Raw genomic sequence first — 20,169 nt, 5'->3', positions numbered from 1 at the left:
CCTGGGGAGCAATGCCACCTTATCTGAACCACAACTGATTTCCCTCTACCTGTATATTTGAATTAACTTAATCTCTGCTACTTTACCCCGCAGAGGAAGGAGCTTCTGGCAAGAGATGGGGTATTTGCTGGAGCCATGGCCATTTTGAGAGTGCTGTGGGTTGTTAAAACTTATTTTCAGAGAATGCAGGTCTCTCTTCAGAGATGATGGAAAGTGCAATTCTCAAATGCTGTGTTTCACATCTTTTGGAGGAAGGCCTTGGTCTGGGGGGGTTTCTTAAATTAAATGCTTTGAGTTTGATTTCATAGAAGAAGTTTTTAAAGAGTTGATGCAGTTTCCTTACGTCCCTCCACAACTTCAGTATTTGCATACTAACTATTGTGCCCATAATTTATCCCACTTTGCCTTTTTTGCATTCCTAGTGAAAGAATGTTTTTTAATGCATCACTATTTATAAATTATTAGAAGACAGAATAGAAGAAAGAATAGTTCTTCTATACTCGGTAAAGCAATTAAACATTCTGTGTATTTATGGAACAAAGAAGAAACACTGACAGAGATGGTCTTTTATGAGAATATGTGAGAGCTCTCTGTGGGGTGCCAGTTTGCCAGCAAAACACATGTAAAGCAATTTCAGGGCATGATGCAAAGCCCGTCAAAGTCGATGGACTTCTTTCCCATTACTCCAGCGGACTCTGGATTGAACTTATCCATGACGAGAATGAGTCATTTGAGGAGAGTGTTCCATCAACAAGCACGACTGCAGGGTGCCATGACTAGAAATTGATTAGGGAGCTGACATAAACTAAATAAGTATGTCTCCACAAAGATCTGAAATAATTAATGTGTGGCAATTAGATGGAAGGCGGCCAAATCACAGGATGCAGCTTTGTAAGGATGGATTTACCTGGAGTATGTTGCCAGATACTTTTTTTTTTTAAAGAAAATTTCTGAGCAGTTACTTGCTAATGCACGCATCACTGTAATTCAGTAACTTTTTTTCTGCGACAGACGAGATCTATAAACACACTTTTTCCTTCTATCATAATAGGGGGTTAAGGCAGCCAAGAATTTTGATTGTTTCACAGGCTTAATTTCAGACAGACTAAATTTCATCAATTATGCAAAAACTTTTACGTAGTGCTTCCTGCTAGCCTGGGCAGTGCTGGAGGCCAGCAGTCAGCTGCTGGGAAGGACTTGTGTAGAATTGGGCTGTGTGAATCGGGACTGAGTAGTTATTTCATTTTATCTGTTCATTTTATTCATCCCTCTGTGAAACACCTTTCTATTTTATATACCAACAGTCTGACTGGAAAAGGTTAAGGCGTTAATTCAGCAAGGTTATTGTGTATGTACTTACGGTCATAGAGATATTCCTAAAAAGCTAAAAATAACCATTTTGAAAAATCTGTAGTCATCATGTATATCTTCCATATTAGAAAGCAAGTATGAAAATATTATAAAAGGTATATTTTATTAACTACGTGAGGAAAAGTACTTACACTTTGGTGTGCATTTTTTTTAGGGAACAAAACAGATGCTTTAAAACCTGGAATAAAAACGGAGACTTCTGATCACCTCTATGCCATGAAACATACTTCAAACACTACTAAAAATTGCTCTTTATTAAAACAGTATACGGCTTCCTCCCCTTTTAAGGTGGATAGTTTACATCCTTATTCATCTTTAGCACATAAGCCTGGCATAACAGCAGTGACTAATATTCAACAAGATTTTTCAGTTCCCTACGGGTATTTTGAATGCAGTAGTAAGCAACCTCACGTGACACCTTATGTTAATTGTAAGAACTTTGATGTGTCGGTCAAAGATTATACTGGAATTTTGCTGAATGATAAGATGAATGGTGTGCCACCGATTCTTCCAGAGGTCACTGCTCCAGGCCCCCCAGCCCATAAAGACCCCCTGCCCACTATACTTGAACATCATCCAGACAAACAGAATTGTCAGCTTCAGTTAGACAATTCTCCTTCTTCACAGATAATCAGCTCTTGTGATTTGTCAGTACCGCTAAGCTCTCCGGCAAAGGATGCAGTCGGAAACGAAGCTGACTGTTCCCATGGATGCCCAATGGAAAAGGGCAGCTCCCATCGAGAACAGATGTGTGATTTTGACTGTGTTGACGAAAAGCAAAACAGTGCACTGGGACAACCGACTGATTCTGAAGAAAAAGCTGAGGAAATGTGGTCAGACAGCGAGCACAATTTTTTGGATGATGATATTGGCGGGGTTGCTGTGGCACCTTCTCATGGTTCTATCTTAATTGAATGTGCAAGACGTGAACTCCATGCTACCACACCTATTAAAAAACCCAACCGCAATCATCCCACAAGAATATCTTTAGTTTTCTACCAACACAAAAATTTAAATGAGCCAAAACATGGTTTAGCCATGTGGGAAGCAAAGATGGCTGAGAGGGCAAAAGAAAAAGAAAAAGAAGCAGAAAGATTAGGAACGGAGAATACTGAACTAAACTCTAGCAGCAGGAAAACAAAGCAAACAAGTGAAAACAGAGATATTTTTTATGAAGACAATGAGTTCAACCAAATTCCATCACGCAGAGCATTAACAGTAACTAAGGATAACGTAATAACAGTATCTTCTTACGCCCTTACACGAGTTGCAGGGCCTTACAACCATTGGGCATAGGGTTTAGTATCAAATGCCTCCTCTTGGTGCAGTGTTACACAGTGTTTCTTTAAGGTGCTGTTAAAGAACAAGTCTGGTGTCGTTTACTATTTGCTCATCTCAACCATTTTAAGGCTGAGGTAAAAAAAAGGGGGGGGATTTCTTCTTAAACTGTGACTTTAACATTTGGTGGTGCTCAAGCACATTTTAAGCAAAAAAAAAAAAAGTTGTATAGTTTTAATACATTCTAAAAAAGATTTTGTTTAGGTTATTAACCTTGATTGAATCATTCAGTTTATTACCTTTAGGAATTTATATTTTGGTGCTTTAAATCAAGTCTGTTTACTACAAAAATCATTTATAGGGATTTTAACAGGTTCACATTTTATGGTGTTAAATCAAGTTATACAGTAATACTCTACACAGCTCTTGGTGCTTAACCACATCAAACAGTTAAAAATAAATAAGCTGAATTATTACTTCATGGTGCCATTGCTTTAACAACTTCCAACCATTGCTATATAGTCCAAATTACAGATAAATCTTTTAGAAAACCAATGAATTTTTTTCTCTAGATTTGTCATTATGTATGAAATGAAGTTATTGGTAATGATGGCTGGAAGTTGTTTTTAAGCTGTAAATATATATTTTAAAAGCACTTTCTATTTTTAAAATTAACTTGAAATAGTATAGTATAAGGATCACATTGTCTAAGGTTTGTGCATACTCTACAGAAGAAATCATTTTATTCTTGCTGTGTAGAGTTCCATATTGTTACAGCTGCAGTATGTATGCTTAATAGCATATGTGATTGGTTTTAGACTTGCCCTTTTTCATTGAAGATTTTATGTTGCATATAAACAACAGTTATAAAATACAGAAACATTTTATTATTTTCAAGAGAGTGTACAAACATGAAATTAAGAGACATGTTGTTAATACGTGTGTTGCTATTGGGAGTTATGAATATTCTTTGGTTTTTTAAAGGCAGCATTTGTTATGATTTCTTTGAGCAATAAGTGCATAAGTCTTATTCGTTTGGAGCATTATAAGTTAACATGACAACCAAATGTTCCTGATGCCTCAGGGGTAGGATTGTTTTGGGATTAAAAAAATACCCCCTAGAGTTGCCTTATTCTATTCTGGGAAAAAAAATTAATTTGGGGAAAATACAAAGGAAGTGTTGGAAAAGTATGAAATTTCTAATATTTAACAGCAAATTTTTCATTCAGAATAACCCATCTGTAATATTCACCAGCTTTCTAAGTTCATTTTTTTTACAAAAATGTTTTGTAAATTTTTTAAGTGATTTATACATTTCGTGTAGAGAAAGGGTTGTATTCTGCCTTCCAAACATATGAAATTTATGTTCTCCATTTCTGTTGAAACAGTGACATATCATGAAATGAATATTTGCTAAACCAGAGGAAAAACAGACACTCCATTGCTTTTAAATACTGTAGCATCCCACTCTTCTTTCTGATTCTCCTCTCCTATGTATTTCTTTTTTAAACTTTTTTTTATTTAAACAAATTACCAAACAACAATGTTAGCTAAGGACCGACCTCATCCTGCAACTTCTTCCATGAGAACAGCTCTGCGTAGCCATACCTGCCCAGTCAGAGCCAGGAGGACCGCTCAAGCCAGGACTCCTCTCGTGACTGAGAGCTGCAGGATCAGGCCCCAGAGACGAAGCTGTACCTTAATTCTGCCTCGGAGTCCTCCCCGGCTGGGTAACCTGTAGGTATAACGAGGTCAGAGTTTTCCAGTGCGAAAATATACTAATAATATACTTGATAATATTATAACGTAGTGGTGCTGTAAAAGAGGAATATGAACTATCTAGATCTGCTTTATTTAAAACCTAGACAAGGTGCTTTTTCCTTGAAAAGTTGAACTGTAAGCGCTATATTTACAGTTTCGGTACGAAAAGTACATAAATTGTATTTTTAACACATAGTGCCAGTTAGGACCTTGGTGCTACAAATACTTAAATGCGGCTGTAGATCAATGCGACTATTCTCCTGTATAAATGTATACACATGTAGTGTTTGCAGGAGCAAGGTCTGAAGTAGCAATCACTATGTAACGACCTTGGGTTCAATTCTACAGATTCCTGTCGAAATTAACGAAAATGTTGATGGCAGAGGATGGCCGAATTGAACCCATTCTTTGTATCTTACCTATTTTAAGTAAAATTTGTAAAAACCGGGTATGCTGCAAATTTTAGTTCAAAGCTTAATATTAGTTCAAATAGAGGATATGAAGGGATTGTAAATAATAATAAAACAAAAACAATATTATGCCATTGTTTTGTACCAGCAGTTTTATGCTTCTTGACTATGTAATATACAGTAAACATCAAATCATTATGGTATTTTGTGTGCCTTAGATTTCCATTTAAAAACTTGTATATTTTTGGTGAGCCGAAAATTAGTGAGAATTCCAGCTGTTCATACAGTAAGTAGTACTGTACGTTCTCTAGCTGTTCCATTCATGTATTTGCTATCTGAAAACCCTTGTCCGACACCACGATCGATCATTTACAGACAAGATTAGTTTATTGGTTTCACTGATAGTGCTGATAGCTTTAGTTTCTATAATGCAAATTGAAAAAATCATTTATCATTCAGTACTCCCATGTGAATAACAATTTTTCTACACAAAATTAGTGAGTTACAGAGCCATCTCTTTACCTTTTAAAATGCTCAGATCATTGAAATGGATCATTTTTACTTGAATCTTCCCCTATAAATGCCCATGTTTAACTTATGTACAATTGGAAACTTCAAGATAAAAATGTTCCATTGAAAAACCAGCAGCTTCCCTCAAAGAAGGGAGAAACTGGAAGGTGGATCTAAAAGGATACCTCCAAACACAGCCCCTTGCAAGTCACTGCTCAAGCGACTGCATCAATAGACTTTCAGTAAGTCCAGGTCTACCCTTTTTGAAATGGCAATTTTGACAGAGAAAAGTATATCTTAACATAATAGTTAATGCTATTAACTGATAGGTGCTAAAACTCACAGTTACTACTTTATTAAGATTACTTACATGAGAAAAATATATCATCTATACAATAAAATATCATTCGCGGTGCTCTTTCCTTGACTGTCTATCATGTAACTACTTTTTCAACGTGTACCTAACAGGCAGGTTAGCTGGCCACTTTTATTTCCTGTTGTGGCACATAGCAGGTTGTGATTTGAAAAGCTAATATTTTCTATTGCTGTACTGCGGTATAGAAAATGCAACTATTTACTGTTTTTACAACTGCGTGCTATTTATTGTAACATTTCAGAATATTTATCAGTCTTGTACACAAATTATGTTGTTTTGAGTAAGGTTATCATTTTATAACAGTATTTGTCTCTTAAAATTTGCAAATCTGTGGGTCTGTTGCTTTCCTTTGCAGCCCATGCAACCACTTGTAATTTGCTCTCGCCCCTTAACAAAGTCCTTCCAGGATGGCCAGATCAGGAGCTTGATCTAAAATTAAGGTATCTGGCTCGGTCAGACCTGCAGATTTTACTTGGTTTCCAACAGCTGGCACTATGCTCTGGGTGAAAAACCGGAAAATGGATTGAGGTGTGGGCTGGTGGTGGGGTGTGGTTGTCTTTTGATCCTTTTTCACAATACGCTAGCAAAAACTGTTGTGATCCAACATGGGACACCTCTGACTTCCCAGAAGAAATGTCTCTCATCCCTTTCTCCACTGGGTCCAGTACCACCACTCCACCTTTGCTCTGGAGGGAGGGAGTAGTCTCTGCAGGAGCCAGTTCTGTTTGACTCAACAAGTCCTGTTGGAGTTACTGCAGTCGTGCCCAATTAAATAGTGAATTTTACCCGTGCAGTTTCTCTGTGCTTACTGATTTGTAACATGCTATTGTGTTACAGAAAATAGAAAAAATTATTTCTATAAATATTTTAGTCACAAGATCCAAAAAGCTTTTTAAGAACTTACAAATACTTGTGACTTTCTAGCTGTAACAGTTGCATTCAGATTTATTTTTTTAAGGACTTTACAAGCTAACTTTTACTTAGGAATAACTGCTGTTAAAAGTCCTTATCTTACCTATGACAGTGCTTCTCTATACTTAGAACAGGAAATAACTGTAGTATCTTAAGCAACATTTTATGTTAAGCATGGGTACATGACAACTTCTTTAGTACTTAAGATTATTTGTAACATACAACTGTGTGGGGTTTTTTAAAGACCTTTTTAATATCATTGCAGTATTACGCTAAATTTGGTGGGTTAAATTGGGGTCCTGTTTACATTGCTGCAGCCCCATTGACTGCAATGTATTAATTCATCAAGCTTTCATGCAATTTTCATATTTAACTGGATAGATATGGATACAGTTGACCAAAGTCTGTGCCGACTCAGACCCTTGCAACCCTACCACAATTAATAGGTTTTGCAAGGACAGATGGAGAGAGATTTGGAGTAAATGTTGTACTTCTGGTTAAACACAGAGCTTATATTGTTTGTAGCATGAGAAGTGATTCAGGGTCTGTAGAGAGACATAATACCTTCACCTCAAGTTTCAGGCGTGCAAGCAAGTCTATTTCAGACCACCTTCAGGCTTATGCTCTTGACAGCTTTTTTGATTCTTCTTATCTGATAGGCTGTTCGATGAGAGAGAGATGTTATGGAAGCGTGCTAATAAAACTGCGTTGTCATGTTTTCATATTTAAAATGTAAGGTCGATCTTGCCCTTGCACTTCCCATGAAATTTCTCTCACGTTGAAAATAGCTCCTTTTATCAAGGAGTTATCAGCTTTGTAATCCATTTTTATATATATATATATATATATATATATATGAATTTTCTCTTTTTTTTCCACAGAAATCCTGTAATTTCTAGGTTAACAGGAGGAAATAACTGTGCCCTCAGATATGTGAAAAACTAAATTGCATGTCCACTTCCACTCTTTTTATATGTAACAGCAATTACATTCAGGCAGTGTTGAACCTACTCTCTTTCAGGTCTATTGTGGTCACTAAAATTCAGATTAGGCTCTTTGTGACATATCTTCCATAAAATTGTGTTTTATTTCTTGTGTGAAAGGTGTCTGCCCAACTGCAGCCTGTGATACTGTCTATGATCTGATCTTAAATAACACAATTAGAAATGAGGAACAGTCCAATCACATTTGGAAATTCTGGCTTTCTTCCTAATTTCATCAGGTGTTGATCTGACTTCCAGGAGGAAGTGCAGAGGGAATCTCTTTCCTTAAAATTAAACTGTAGAGAAGGTTGCCATTGGTTATTGTGACACCACAGTACTGCACTGCAATGTCTGTTACAGCATTGTTTCTAACCAGTAAGGCTGTGTCGTCGTGTCGCAGAGCTGTGGATATATGTACAAATTCATCTCTTTCTACAGCTCCTCTGGAGACAGTAATCTCTCCTTTGTTCTCTGCCTGGGTATACTAGTTTAAGGAAAAAAAACCCCAACAAAACAAAAAACAAAGAGGAGGGAGAGAGCTGGTCACCCTTTCTTTAATCTGTGTAGACGAACAAGGTAGTGAGCACTGCTGTCACCACCAGTCTGCTGCTCCTTCCCACAATTGAGTTAGAGAATGTGAAAGCTGATGGGATGCACAGCACAAATAAGTCACAGGTAAAGCTGTCAAGGTACAGTTAGCTTTTGAGACAGCCTTCTCTGTACACGTTGTAGTTGCCAGGGTACTTGTTTATATTGACACTTTCTGGTACATCTAACTTCAAATTCGTAAGCTTTTTTATTTAGTCTGTGACGCATTTATGTTCTTTAATCTTAAACAGAGTGGCCAGTGTCAAAAGTCCTGAGGATGTGGCTACTTAGTGGAACAGTACCGAAACTGGCTTTGTTGTCTCCTGGAATTACCTGATGTTTAGTTTGGACAGTTTTCACAAGTTGTCTACATGCTGCTCCAGTATGTTGCTGCAATATTGTAATTACATAAAGGAAGGAGTTTTATACTTGAGGTTTTCTCAAAGACCAAGGATTTCTAATAGTAGTATCTAATTAAGCACCAGTATACATACAGATCACTTCTTCTAAAGAGTGGTTGAAAATGTATTTTCTATTTACTTCATTACTTCCCTATTAACATTTGTGGTTATTTCACAGGAGTGAGCAAAACTTTTTGTTTAATACTGTCATTTACATACTTGACTAAATTATGAAGACTGAATTCTACATAATGCTGTGTTGTCTCCTTGAAGAACACTTAATTTGACTAGTGGTGATGAGTAGGTATTGCTTTCTACTCTGTACAGGTAACATTGAATACTACAGAATTTCTCACTCCATGGTCTCTTTATGGATCGTCTCCTGCGGTTAGCTATTTTCACAGTCAGCGCCAGATCACGTTATAACCTGCTGCTGAATGCTTTAAATGCTTGCAACTACTCCAGAATCTTCCTGTCCCTCTGCAGATCTGCTTCAGTACTCAGCATTAGCAGTATAGCTGTCAGCCTGCTCGTGAATTCCCCACACACACTGTCGCTGCTTTGTATGTAAATCAGCCAGTCTTCATCTCAGGAATGTCGTAAGAATTTATTCTCCTTATGACTCTTCCAAAACAGATTTATTTCAGTCATCTTTTATTCTATATGTGAGAGTTCTAGGGTTTTTTTTTACTGCATATTCTCTCTTAGGGAGCCTAGAATATTGCAGTTGGGTATTTTTTTCATTCCAAGAAAGAGGGACAATTCATTATCTGTCACAATCAGTGTTTTCTTACTTTTTAAATCAAACAATCAATTTTCCAGTTAATTTTCAGATTTCTTGATGTAATTGTTACACTCTGTTCTTATATCTACAAGTAGCCAAACAAAAGAGACTTTGCAAGACTAGAAAACTGCTCACCCCCTGAGAAGGGAAAGTCCTCTCTTCTCAGAGTACAACATTTTTGCTGCTGTTGCTAGCATCTCTGTGGAATGCCCTCTTTTCTTTTGAGTTACTCTACCAGCTCTGCTCAAATCTTGACCTAAGACACATGCTGCAGAGCCTGCACAATTACAAGAGCAGGAGTGTTTCTTTACATCTTCTGGTTATATCCCTGTGCAGAGGATCAGTCATAGTCCTCGTGAGAAACCCAAGTATTGCATAAGATAAATGCCTTAACTAACATAGGACTGCTTGGAAAAAAAGAGTGGAACAATGGATTATTTTTTGGTTTTGTTCTGCCTCTGTAGCAGCAAGTGGAGTTGATTGAGCTTGGGCAGAAATTAATTAAGTAGTTACTGCCTTTTATTAAAGGGTATAGGGGTGTCAGCGTCACTGTTTTCCTCTTTCCGAGACATAAAGACTTTAGGATCCTTTTCTCAGTCCAGTTCCCCAGTTCATCATCCTAACATTGTTTGCAGCGTTTAACCACATACTCATAACTTAATTTTTAAAAGGTATGAGGTGCTTCTCGATTATGTATCCTCAGTTCTTCCCACAACAGTATCTTTTTCTCTTTTCTTCTACTGGACCGTTATATATGTAGTTTTTCCACGCATATTTATATTAAAATGCTAGACTCTTCCAACAGTATACTTGCAGTGAATGCAAGACTGGGGTGCTAAATAACTTAATGAGAAGGTGACTCACTCTGTTTGGTGTGACTGATTAACAATGCTGTTTTCAACGCTTTGCACACCTTACCAGCTTTCCTCATGAAGTCAGAGGACGCAGGTGTAGACCTCAAAAAACTACATATGTAAGAAGGAGGACAGATTTGGCAGTTAATCTACAGAGAGTTACTGGTTACAGCAGATGAACCGTATTCCAAAGATGTGCTGTTGCAATGGAGCAAGGGAACTGCTAGTTTGATGTTCAGTATTGCAGTTGTTGCCACAGAACATTTTAATACTGTTGTGGAAAGTTTTGTGATCTGATCAGTATTTTACATGTATATCTGTATTTTTATTATAATGTTGTAATGGAAAAGGGTCTAGGGTTTGAGAGTCGTCTTAAAATAAGAATGAAGGCCCTGATTCTCATTTATACTACTGTCCTTTGCATCACGTTAAAAGGATAAAGGGGCCTTAAATGGATGTCAATTTAGTTTACATCCTTCGGAGTATCCCATTACACTGATAATGGTATAAAAGGTCAGTAGTATAAATCAAAACCATTACCAAATGACTGATCTGTACAATCATCTGAAATCAATTTCATGATATCCCTATTGTGCATATACTGGTCAGTAACATCCAGATTATTCTTAGTTTAGAAATACAGGCTGAAAAGAAACTGGCTTGGTTTTTATTAGATTTTAAGTATTCACTTATACTGTCTGTCCTTTTCCCAACATTGTCTACAAAGAGAATGCGGTAAAAGATTTGTACCTCAAGGTAATGGCCTGGCCAGAAATCTCACCGGATTATCGATAATACTATTTCTAAGCTTTGGTAGTTTCTCTTAAAATACTTGTTTCTCTTTATCGTAACTTGATCCCTTTTACTTGATTATATAAAATGGGGTTGTGACAATCTACTGAACTCCGTTCTTTTCTGACTTAAGACCCAACAGGGCGTGCAGTATTGTGTGTTGTTGTCACACTGGGGTGAGTTTTGAGACACAAAGCTAAAAGCCAACGTTTTCTGACTGCCCTAACTGTGGTGATACTTGACAGTGGAACTGTTGGCACCGCCCGGCGTGCTTGACTCACGCAGAGCTTCCCTTCCTGCCAGTGGACGCTTTATGTAAGCAAGCATCGTGCCCCACTACATTGCAGTTATGAAATGCAATGCAATGCAAACTTCTCTTTCAAAAAAAGTTTGAGGGAAAGAAAATTTATTTTCATTCTTAAATTTCTAAACTGCAGTGTTACTGCAGAGCCTAATGAGAACAGATTTCATACTAACTTTGTGAATGCCAGTCTAATCCATGCAACTCAAAAAGCAGTGTCTGAACTTCATGAATCTCTTGTCCTCAAAATGAAAAAATAACTAGGCAAGAAAAACAAATGTGATATCCCAATACCACTAAAAGAAAGCCAGTTCTAACTAATATAAACATTCAGACATTTCAGTCTTTAACAATTAATTATTTTATGATTATTTGTTCAGTTTGGAAGAGACAGCTCTTCATAATGTGACAATATCATACCAGGCCATAAATTCTGTTCAGAATTTGCGGTCATAAGAAAGAACATTAATATGTAAGGACACACTGTACTGAAATGCTATAGCTAATGAATTCTTTCCTGCTTTGCAAAATTAAAAGATTAACAGTATGCAAAAAAAAAAAAAAAAGTCAGCATTTTCTTTCTTTCCTTCTCTCTTTCTTGTATTCTCTCTTTCTTTTACTTTCTTTCTTTGGGATGCATTTGATATTTATTTTTCAACTTTGAATTTGAGGTTTTGGATTATTTCCAGTTACCAACCTACTGTATTTAGATCTGGAACATAAAATTAACGTTTTTAAACAAAAGATTATGTACAGGGTGAAAAAAATCAGAAAGAAAAAGCACTTCATTATGTCACAGTATTTACAGGAGAAAGTATAAAAATTACTTCTTTTCTCAAAAAAACATTTGGGGCCTGATTCTTTCCTAGTATAACTGAGCATAGCTTCATGAGGCTGGTGGAGCTGTGAAGAGTTATGCTAGCTGAGAACCTGAACCTTAAAATCTTCTTTGCAGACAAGGGAACCCTTACCAGCAGTACTTGAAGACTTGTGAGTTGTGACTGCATGTTACTTGAAAGATCTAATTAAGCTATGTTTTTTGGTGCAAGCAGTTGTTGTACATGATTTCATGTTTATGTAGCAAGATGCATTGAAATGTTGATACTAGTATTGAAACATACATGTAAAAATTGTTGTTGTGGAAATTGTCTGTTCTGTTCTATTTTTCTTGTGTGTCTCATCTGTTTAGAACGTAAACTTTCTTTTTTTTTTTATTGTCCTAACTGAATAAGGCTAAATGAATACTGTAATTGAAAATATATTTTAAATCTTGTCATGAGTTTTTAAAAAGACTATTACAAATTGTATCATTCCTGATTACACAGAACTTTGTGGGTGGTTTTAAATAAATTTTATACTTCTATTTTGCACTTAGTCGTCTAATTTTTCTTTCCTGCATTTTTCATGCATTTCTTCTTGTAAAATGCTTTGAGAAATAAAAGCAAGTTGTTTTCCCAATGCAAACCAAAACAAAGCCATGCTGAAGTACGTAAAGACTAAAAATTTAGGCCAGGAGAGCCTGTAGGATACAACTTAGAGCAGAGTTAATGCCCTGCTTCATAATACAGCATATAATGCTACATATATGTCCCATTTAAAACCATTACATGACTTGACATTTTAGACAAGGAATTAAAAAATTACTGATTCTAAAGCTAGAAATAGTCTAGTCTTGCAGGAGATCTGAGGGAGCTGAGAACCTCATCAAAGATGTTCTGACAATAGCAAGGAATTACTCGAATAAAAATACTAGTCTTTAATTCTGTATGTTTATATAGTTCACCCTATAGTCAGTAAAACAAAAGTCAGTAAAACGTCTTTTTAAGGGAGGAGTAAGAAAATAATTGCTAATAAAAGTATTTTCATTTTACGAGCCATTTTCCCTGCAGAAATTTTGCTCTTATCACTAATAACCATTATTACATGTAGGAATAGATTTATGAATTAACTCGGCCCTATAGGACTACAGTAGGTTCACCCAAGTCAGCAGGGTTTCTGCATTGGAAAGGGATGGGCATAAATCATTCAGCTATCTGGTCCCTGTGGTCAGTCTGCCTTTGCTTCGTGCAGGACTGACCTGTCCCAGGCAGAGCTGCACAGCAAGAGAAGCAGCCAGAAAATTCTGAACTTCATCATCTTCTGACTAAAAAGGACAAAATGATTTGTGAACACATCTACACAGTGTCTCTTTTTTTCCACCAGCCCTGTCTGGCAGAGCAAGGTTATAGGAATCATTTACTTTTAGTTCCCATCCATTGGAAGCAGTCCGGGTTTTATTTGCTTCAAATCAGAGGGTACTTTTTTCTTCTCAAGACTAAACACATCTCCACACTAGTCTGCTTTACTATGTGACATTTTAGTGCAGAACAACAATATTAGACAGAATTCCTGTTGTTTAGATCTGAAGGAGGAATACAACCCTGCATGTTCATATCTGCTTCTTTTCCTTCTCCAGTAAGTGCAGTAGTAAAAGCTGCTGTTACAATAATCTTCCAGATAACTGGAATCTCCTAGAGGGCAGAAAAATGCTGCTATCATCAGGCTTCAATAATTCCCTAGTAATAAACTACATTATATGACATGGTGCATCTAGTTCCTGGGAGCTGAGTGCAGTAATCCAACAGGAAGGCCTTCACCCTCCTACGTAATTCACTGCTCTTTTAGAGGATAATAATTACTGGGTTTTTATAGCAACATCTCCCAACTTGCCCCAGGCCTCCTCTAAACCGTACCATCAAATCTTTCAACAGAGCTACACATTCCACGGTTTGATATGAGAGACTGTAACCTATAGCACAGGTGTCTAAGAAAGCACGTGGATTTTGAATGGCACTTAAATACATGGGAGCAGACCCAAGAACATCATTATCGAGGGAGAGACGTTGATGACAAGCAACATTTTCCAGCTCCCTTTCAGAAACTGCCAGCCAACTGCTTATTGCCTCCCCTGGCATTGCCACTGCCTAGTGTGCTCCCAGTCAGAGCTACATTTCTTCATACATTATGGAGCATATTACATACTGAGATTTTAAAACACAGCTTCACCTGTAGCTTGTGGAAACAAAACCAAACCAAGTTTACCCGCCCTGACATCCCTGCAAGGTTGCCAAACATGAGTTTATCTCAACACCTAGAGGTGGCTTCAGTGCTTTCTCATATTTTAGATTTCTTATATTAATTATACAGGTAATAGAATATTGATGTAGTACAGTTGGTTGCTTTTAAATTCTTAAGATGCTACAGCCTTAAATGACAATACCTATTAAAATGGTATCGTTAACAATAGTTTAAACTGCAAGATAAACTTGCTAGTGCTATAGTTACACATTTCTGCAGTACTCTAATACCTGACAAAGATCATAGAACAGCAGGGTTTGACTGCTGTTGGATGAGGCTAATGCTGATTACTGTTGTCATATATTATTATACAACATTAGTTTACATCTTCAGAAGCGGTATTCATTAAACTATAGGACTTTCTGTGAATTTTCTACATCAGAACAAGCATCATATTCAAATGTAATGATAGTGCTTCAACGAGTAGTGTTTTGGTTCAAGCAATGTCTTAGATAGTCTAAAATAAAATAATTATCACCAATACCCATCTGTGCTTTCAATCTAAGACACACTGGAAAAATATTTAAAATGTGGAAATTTAAACCCAGCTGTTTCAATAACTGTTGGATGGAGCACGATTCCTAAGGTGGGCTTCTTAATTCCCTGTCCAGTCTGCTTATTTGTGGATACTCTTGTTTTTATGATATACACCAGTTATACAAAATCCTTAGCAGCTGAATTCTTGAAAATGTCAATGTCTTTTTACACAAGGCCAAAAATTACGTAAAATCCCTACTGTATCAGGTGTCCATCTCCATTCATTCATAACATAACTGGGTAACACTTTGCTGTTTGATCCTGAAGTCATCCTGAATTGTTGCTGGAGGCATCATGACTTAGTGTTTTTTTTTCAGCTCAGAACAGTAAAACTTTTGCCTCCTGTGGTGTAACAAGTGGGCAGTTCAGTTTCTTGTGACCACTTTGTTTTACACGTAGACTTCTAGTTTTGCATACTGATGACTGACTCCCTTCATTTGAGGAATCCCTTCAGGGAAATCCTGTGCTTCATCAAGCAAACACTTCTATGATAGACCCCAACTCACCCCCACAATAGCAGAAAGCCTTGGAAGGATTAATCTATCTTACAGCTGCTACAAATTTGAAGGGTGAGATTTGTGGGGCTGTTGCAAATTACCCTGTTGTATGAGGGTAAGAAGATGTAAGTGGCTCAGGTGTGCTACTGCATAACAACCCTCTTTAGGCTGTAGCTCTTGTGAGATCTGACTAGCTATGTAGTCCAAAAAAAAGGAAAAAAATAAGAATGCGTTACTGTAGAGAGCTCACCAGCAAGCCTTTCAAGTACTAGAGGCTCTGGATCACCCCAAAGAGTACAGGCAAGTATTCCCTTTATATGTAATTTCTATTGCATCTGAGCAAATATTCGAGTCTTAGTCTTTCTCCTTTGCCTTCACACTGAAAGAGGCACTTGGGGCTGTTACTGCACATAGAGGTTCTCAAGATGTTCCCTGCTCTTCCTGTAAATTGCAGCCTGCATGGTCCACAGCAAGTTAAATCTCTGAATCTCTACACTCAGCTGTACAGCACTGGGAAGTACACCTGCCTGTCCTTCAGATCAGAGGCCTGTGCTCTGCTGTACAAAGAGGCTAAATATTGCAGGCAGTAGTAGAAGGGAAATAGGTTCTCAGCTCTCAATTTCCTGCTTTTCAAGCAATGGAGCTAAGATTTTAAAGGTGGTCAGGATTCATCTTCCAATCTCTCTTCTTTATTGCCTGTGTATAGAGTTGCATTAACTCTGTCTTTCATACAGCTTGGTTACCCCAAGATTATAAGGAGATAGATGAGAAAGGATTTCTCGTATACACAATGATACACCTAGAAAAACAGGGCCTTCCTAAAGGTACTGAGGACTTTCCGAAAGCACTCAAATACAAGTCAGCTCGGTTAAGAAGAAAGGAATCCTTAAAACCTATGCCCTTATGCAGGGCAGCTATTCTTGTGCTCCCTGGTCAACATAAATTACGCCTCTTTATCTTCCGTGACTCATGAGGCACGATCCAAGCATTATAGCTCTCCCTAGACAGGAAGCCTGTTAGCCTGTTAAACTAACATTCATATTTTCTCCTTCAACCAACATTAGGTAAGAGCTATCCTGTACTACCCTAAGAACTGAGTACTACCCTAAGTACTACCCTAAGTCCTAAGAACTAAGACTCAAGTAAGTACTGCTGATGAAAACTCAAACATTAAATGGTTAAGCAAAACCAAAAGTCATAAAATGTTAAACCAAATCTGTCTGATTTTAGTTCAGAAATTGCTTTACTCTTAAAAGATACAGTTACATTTTCCAAAAGGAGATTTCCCCCTTTTGCAAGAAATGTATTTCTCTGGAATTTCACATTAACTATGATCAGCCAAAACAATTTTCAAAAGGGTTTCCTTCTAATACATCTTTTCAATCATAAGAATGTATTTTTTTTAATTTTGAAGTGTCAGATGGGAGTATTCAGAAGAAAAAATGCATTTTATACTTGGTTAGGAAAAGAAATTTAGTTGCTTATATAAAATTACTATGCCCAAGCAGCGGTTCAACTGAATGAAAGCCAAGCTTTCATGGCATTGGCAGAAGACTAGCTGTAAATAACACAGACCCTGCAGGCCTTTGTGTAGGGATCTGAGTTCAGAACTGAAATAGAAATGTTTTCAGTAGTTACGTCACTAGTGGTGAGTCGCCCCATTAACAGGGCACCAAGACAGTATTTAGGTTACATTTCATCTCGGCACCACTGACAATCTGTTCACTCTTCTATTCACTTCAGATTATCCTCCAAGTTATTAGCAGAAACATGTTAAGAGTTTCTTTTTCTTATTTTTACAGAAATATGTCTGTTTCTTTACTCTAGTCTGTGTTCCAAATTTTTTAGCTGAAGATTTTTATGTATTGCTTCAGCTTTTTTTTTTTTTTTTTTTTTTTTTTTAAAATGTAACCACAGAGGCTGTGGAAGGCTTTATGCCATAAGTGCAGCCAAGAACTACAGTTCAGGTAACAGCAAGGCTACATTTAATAGCATGCATCTCTCCTGTACTGCCGCTACCATTGCTTGCACTAAAGCAGATGTGTAAGAGCAGACCTTCATCACTTCCATCTAAAGAGCCCTCTTCTTTCCAGTCCATCTGTCACTGTGGGCAGCACTATGCTGTTAACAGACTAATTTTTCTACATAATTTTTTACCTCATTTCAAATATCTTTCTAAAAATGGTACTGTTTCTCTAAATATTTTTATTTGTTCATAAATTAACTTCAACTTTGGACATGACTGTATTAGGGTGGGAGTTGCTTCAGTTCTCTGTCAGAACCTCTTTGGAACTAATCCAGCCTTGTTATATATCCCTTGTCCTATCCCCCTTAGCCATCACAGTGACGATTAAAAACCTTTTTGTGAAATATATTGGGATGTATTTCCAAATTGTATCGTACACAATACAGCTGTGGAGTATATATTTATTGTATCGTATGCAATGCAGCTGGGGAGTCTTAAGAAGTGCATTCTACCTTTCGTATTGTTCTGTAAACCTCTAAAGACCTTTAAAGCTTATCTAAGAGTTAATTCTTGGTACTTCCGATGGAGTTCACTGGGGTTTCTCACTGAAAGTATGCCGTAGCCCCCCTGCACTACCATCTGTCAGCACCAGGAGTAGTGCCAGATACTCAACTAAGGCTAAATTATAGCTATGAACACGTACCAACCTTAATAAGGAGGGTTTTCTTCCTATGTGTGGGAAAGACATTCATTCAATTTACCTTCTAAATTAAGTGTAAATAAACATTGTACCACGTACTGAGATCACAGTGGGATTAAATGCTGTATTCAATCTGTATAAACTGCAGCAAAATGCAGAAACCCACGTTCTTGAGTGAGAGATGTGAGTGGCATGAATATGAGAGGTAGTAAAATGTGCTATATCAAGACCAATCCCCTAATAATTTCACTGGGTCAAACCTCTGCATGTAATACCAATGCAGACAGCTGTGCGATGCTCTGTAAAATGTTCTAGGATTCAGCCCTCTAGGACATAAGGTCAAACTTGAATTTAGGAAGGACCAACCGCTTGCCAAATACATGTATTTTTAATTTAAATTTAAGGAAATAGTTACAAGGGCATCCAGTCTCACAAACATATATGACAGACTAGAGATGTGACAGAAATTCATTATTTAGGGGATGTACAGACTTTACTGTCCTTTCTCTGTACTGTAATGTTATCCCAGGACTGCAATTTTTTAACCCAGGATGGTAAATGTTCTGATTAAAATCTACAAACAACCTATTCAGTAAAAGTCCTTACATAAAAATTGTAGAAATGGGACCTTTTTCAGACTAGGATCTCCAACTACTTTTGCAATATCAATAAATACTAACAACTTTCACCAAGAGGTAAGATTCTCTTCTCTGAGCTCTCTGAAAGCATTATCTTAAGTCATTTTACTGAATCACTACCAATTCCCTTAGACAGTGAACTTTACCACTTAAACATATTGTACGTGATGTTCATACATCACAGAACACCCCAGGTTGGACAGGACCTCAAAAGATCATCTGGCCCAACCTTTTGTGGAAAAAGGAGTTTAGATGAAATTATCTAGTACCCTGACCAGTTGTGTCTGTAAAACCTCCAGTGATAGGGACTCCACCACATCCCTGGGGAGGTTCTTCCAGTGATTGATTGTTCTTACTGTAAAAAATGTCTTTCTTGTATCAAGATGAAAATTTTTCCCTGTGCTCCTGGTATTAGCTTCAAAATAATTAAAAATTGTTTTACTTATGCTAGAGCATTTATACTAATTTAAACTTTGTCAGAAGTCCATTCTCAACCTGTTTATTTTGTCCCAATATAATAGACCATAAAAGCCTTTCCCTCCTTACTCTGGGACTCTTAAAAACAAATAAACAAATAAATGTTATTTGCAATCCGCTAAGCCTAATCAGGTTGATTTAACTCTATGATGTCCCTCCTATGTTCTTGAGGGGTCTGGCCAGTTCAGGAACACTTTTGTCAAATACTTTGTATAGCAGTATGTAATAAACTTACGGTACTGAAGGTATCATGTGTTTGGGAAAGTGTGAAGTTGCAGTACATATGACTACAACAGAATTTTTTGTGCAATAAAAAACTGTGATAATTTGCTTAGAATATTATATGCTGCACTTGGTTCCTACAACTTAAGTGCCAAAAAAGTCATTAACTGAACTGTTGTTATCATCAGGTATTCCTGGATATCTAGAAAGGGAAAAACGTGTTTGAATCTCTGAATGATCTTTTCTGACCTTCTGAAGAGAATACATAAATAAAGCCATCAACAGCTACAAAGAGCAGGTTCCAGTAATAACATGTATAGATCTGAAAGTTAATTCAGGAATTGAGCAGGATGCACAGAAACCTATTTCCAACAAGAATATGAAAAAAACATAATATAATTCTCTTTTCCTCTTCAAAGTTGTTACACCATCAAAATGGAATGAAATAACCATCTCCCTGTAATTGGCAAAGGTCTTGCATTTAGCTGGACAGATACAATATGACTGGTTACTGATCATTATTAGTTTTCTGTCCAGTAGCTTCATGTTTGGTATGGAACACTAATTTCTGTGTCTTCTCAATTGTACACATTGTCAAAACTATGTTTATTAGAAGATTGTAACTTTTCCTCCAATTAATTATCCTAAATACCTAGTATGAATACAGTTAAATCTGTTTCTGGTTTGCTTCAAC

At 37.0% G+C, this 20,169-nt stretch overlaps 1 protein-coding gene across 6 annotated transcripts in view; it reads left to right on the top strand.

Moving 5' to 3' along the window:
• TET1 (tet methylcytosine dioxygenase 1) overlaps window positions 1–12,679 on the top strand; it is an 83,076-nt gene extending 70,397 nt beyond the window's left edge. For 4 of the 6 annotated variants that reach the window (XM_072871524.1, XM_072871521.1, XM_072871525.1 and 1 more), the window contains one exon: window positions 1,526–4,335. In XM_072871524.1, the coding sequence (XP_072727625.1) occupies window positions 1,526–2,667 (1,142 nt within the window). In that variant the 3' untranslated portion in view covers window positions 2,668–4,335. Of the gene's footprint in view, window positions 1–1,525 lie in introns of all 6 variants that reach the window. The other 2 variants (XM_072871526.1, XM_072871528.1) reach the window with 2 other exon arrangements.
• The last annotated feature ends 7,490 nt before the right edge of the window (window positions 12,680–20,169 follow it).

Source organism: Ciconia boyciana, chromosome 8 (genome assembly GCF_034638445.1).
Source record: "Ciconia boyciana chromosome 8, ASM3463844v1, whole genome shotgun sequence".
Taxonomy (NCBI): domain Eukaryota; kingdom Metazoa; phylum Chordata; class Aves; order Ciconiiformes; family Ciconiidae; genus Ciconia; species Ciconia boyciana.
This window is presented reverse-complemented; position numbering and strand designations above follow the sequence as displayed.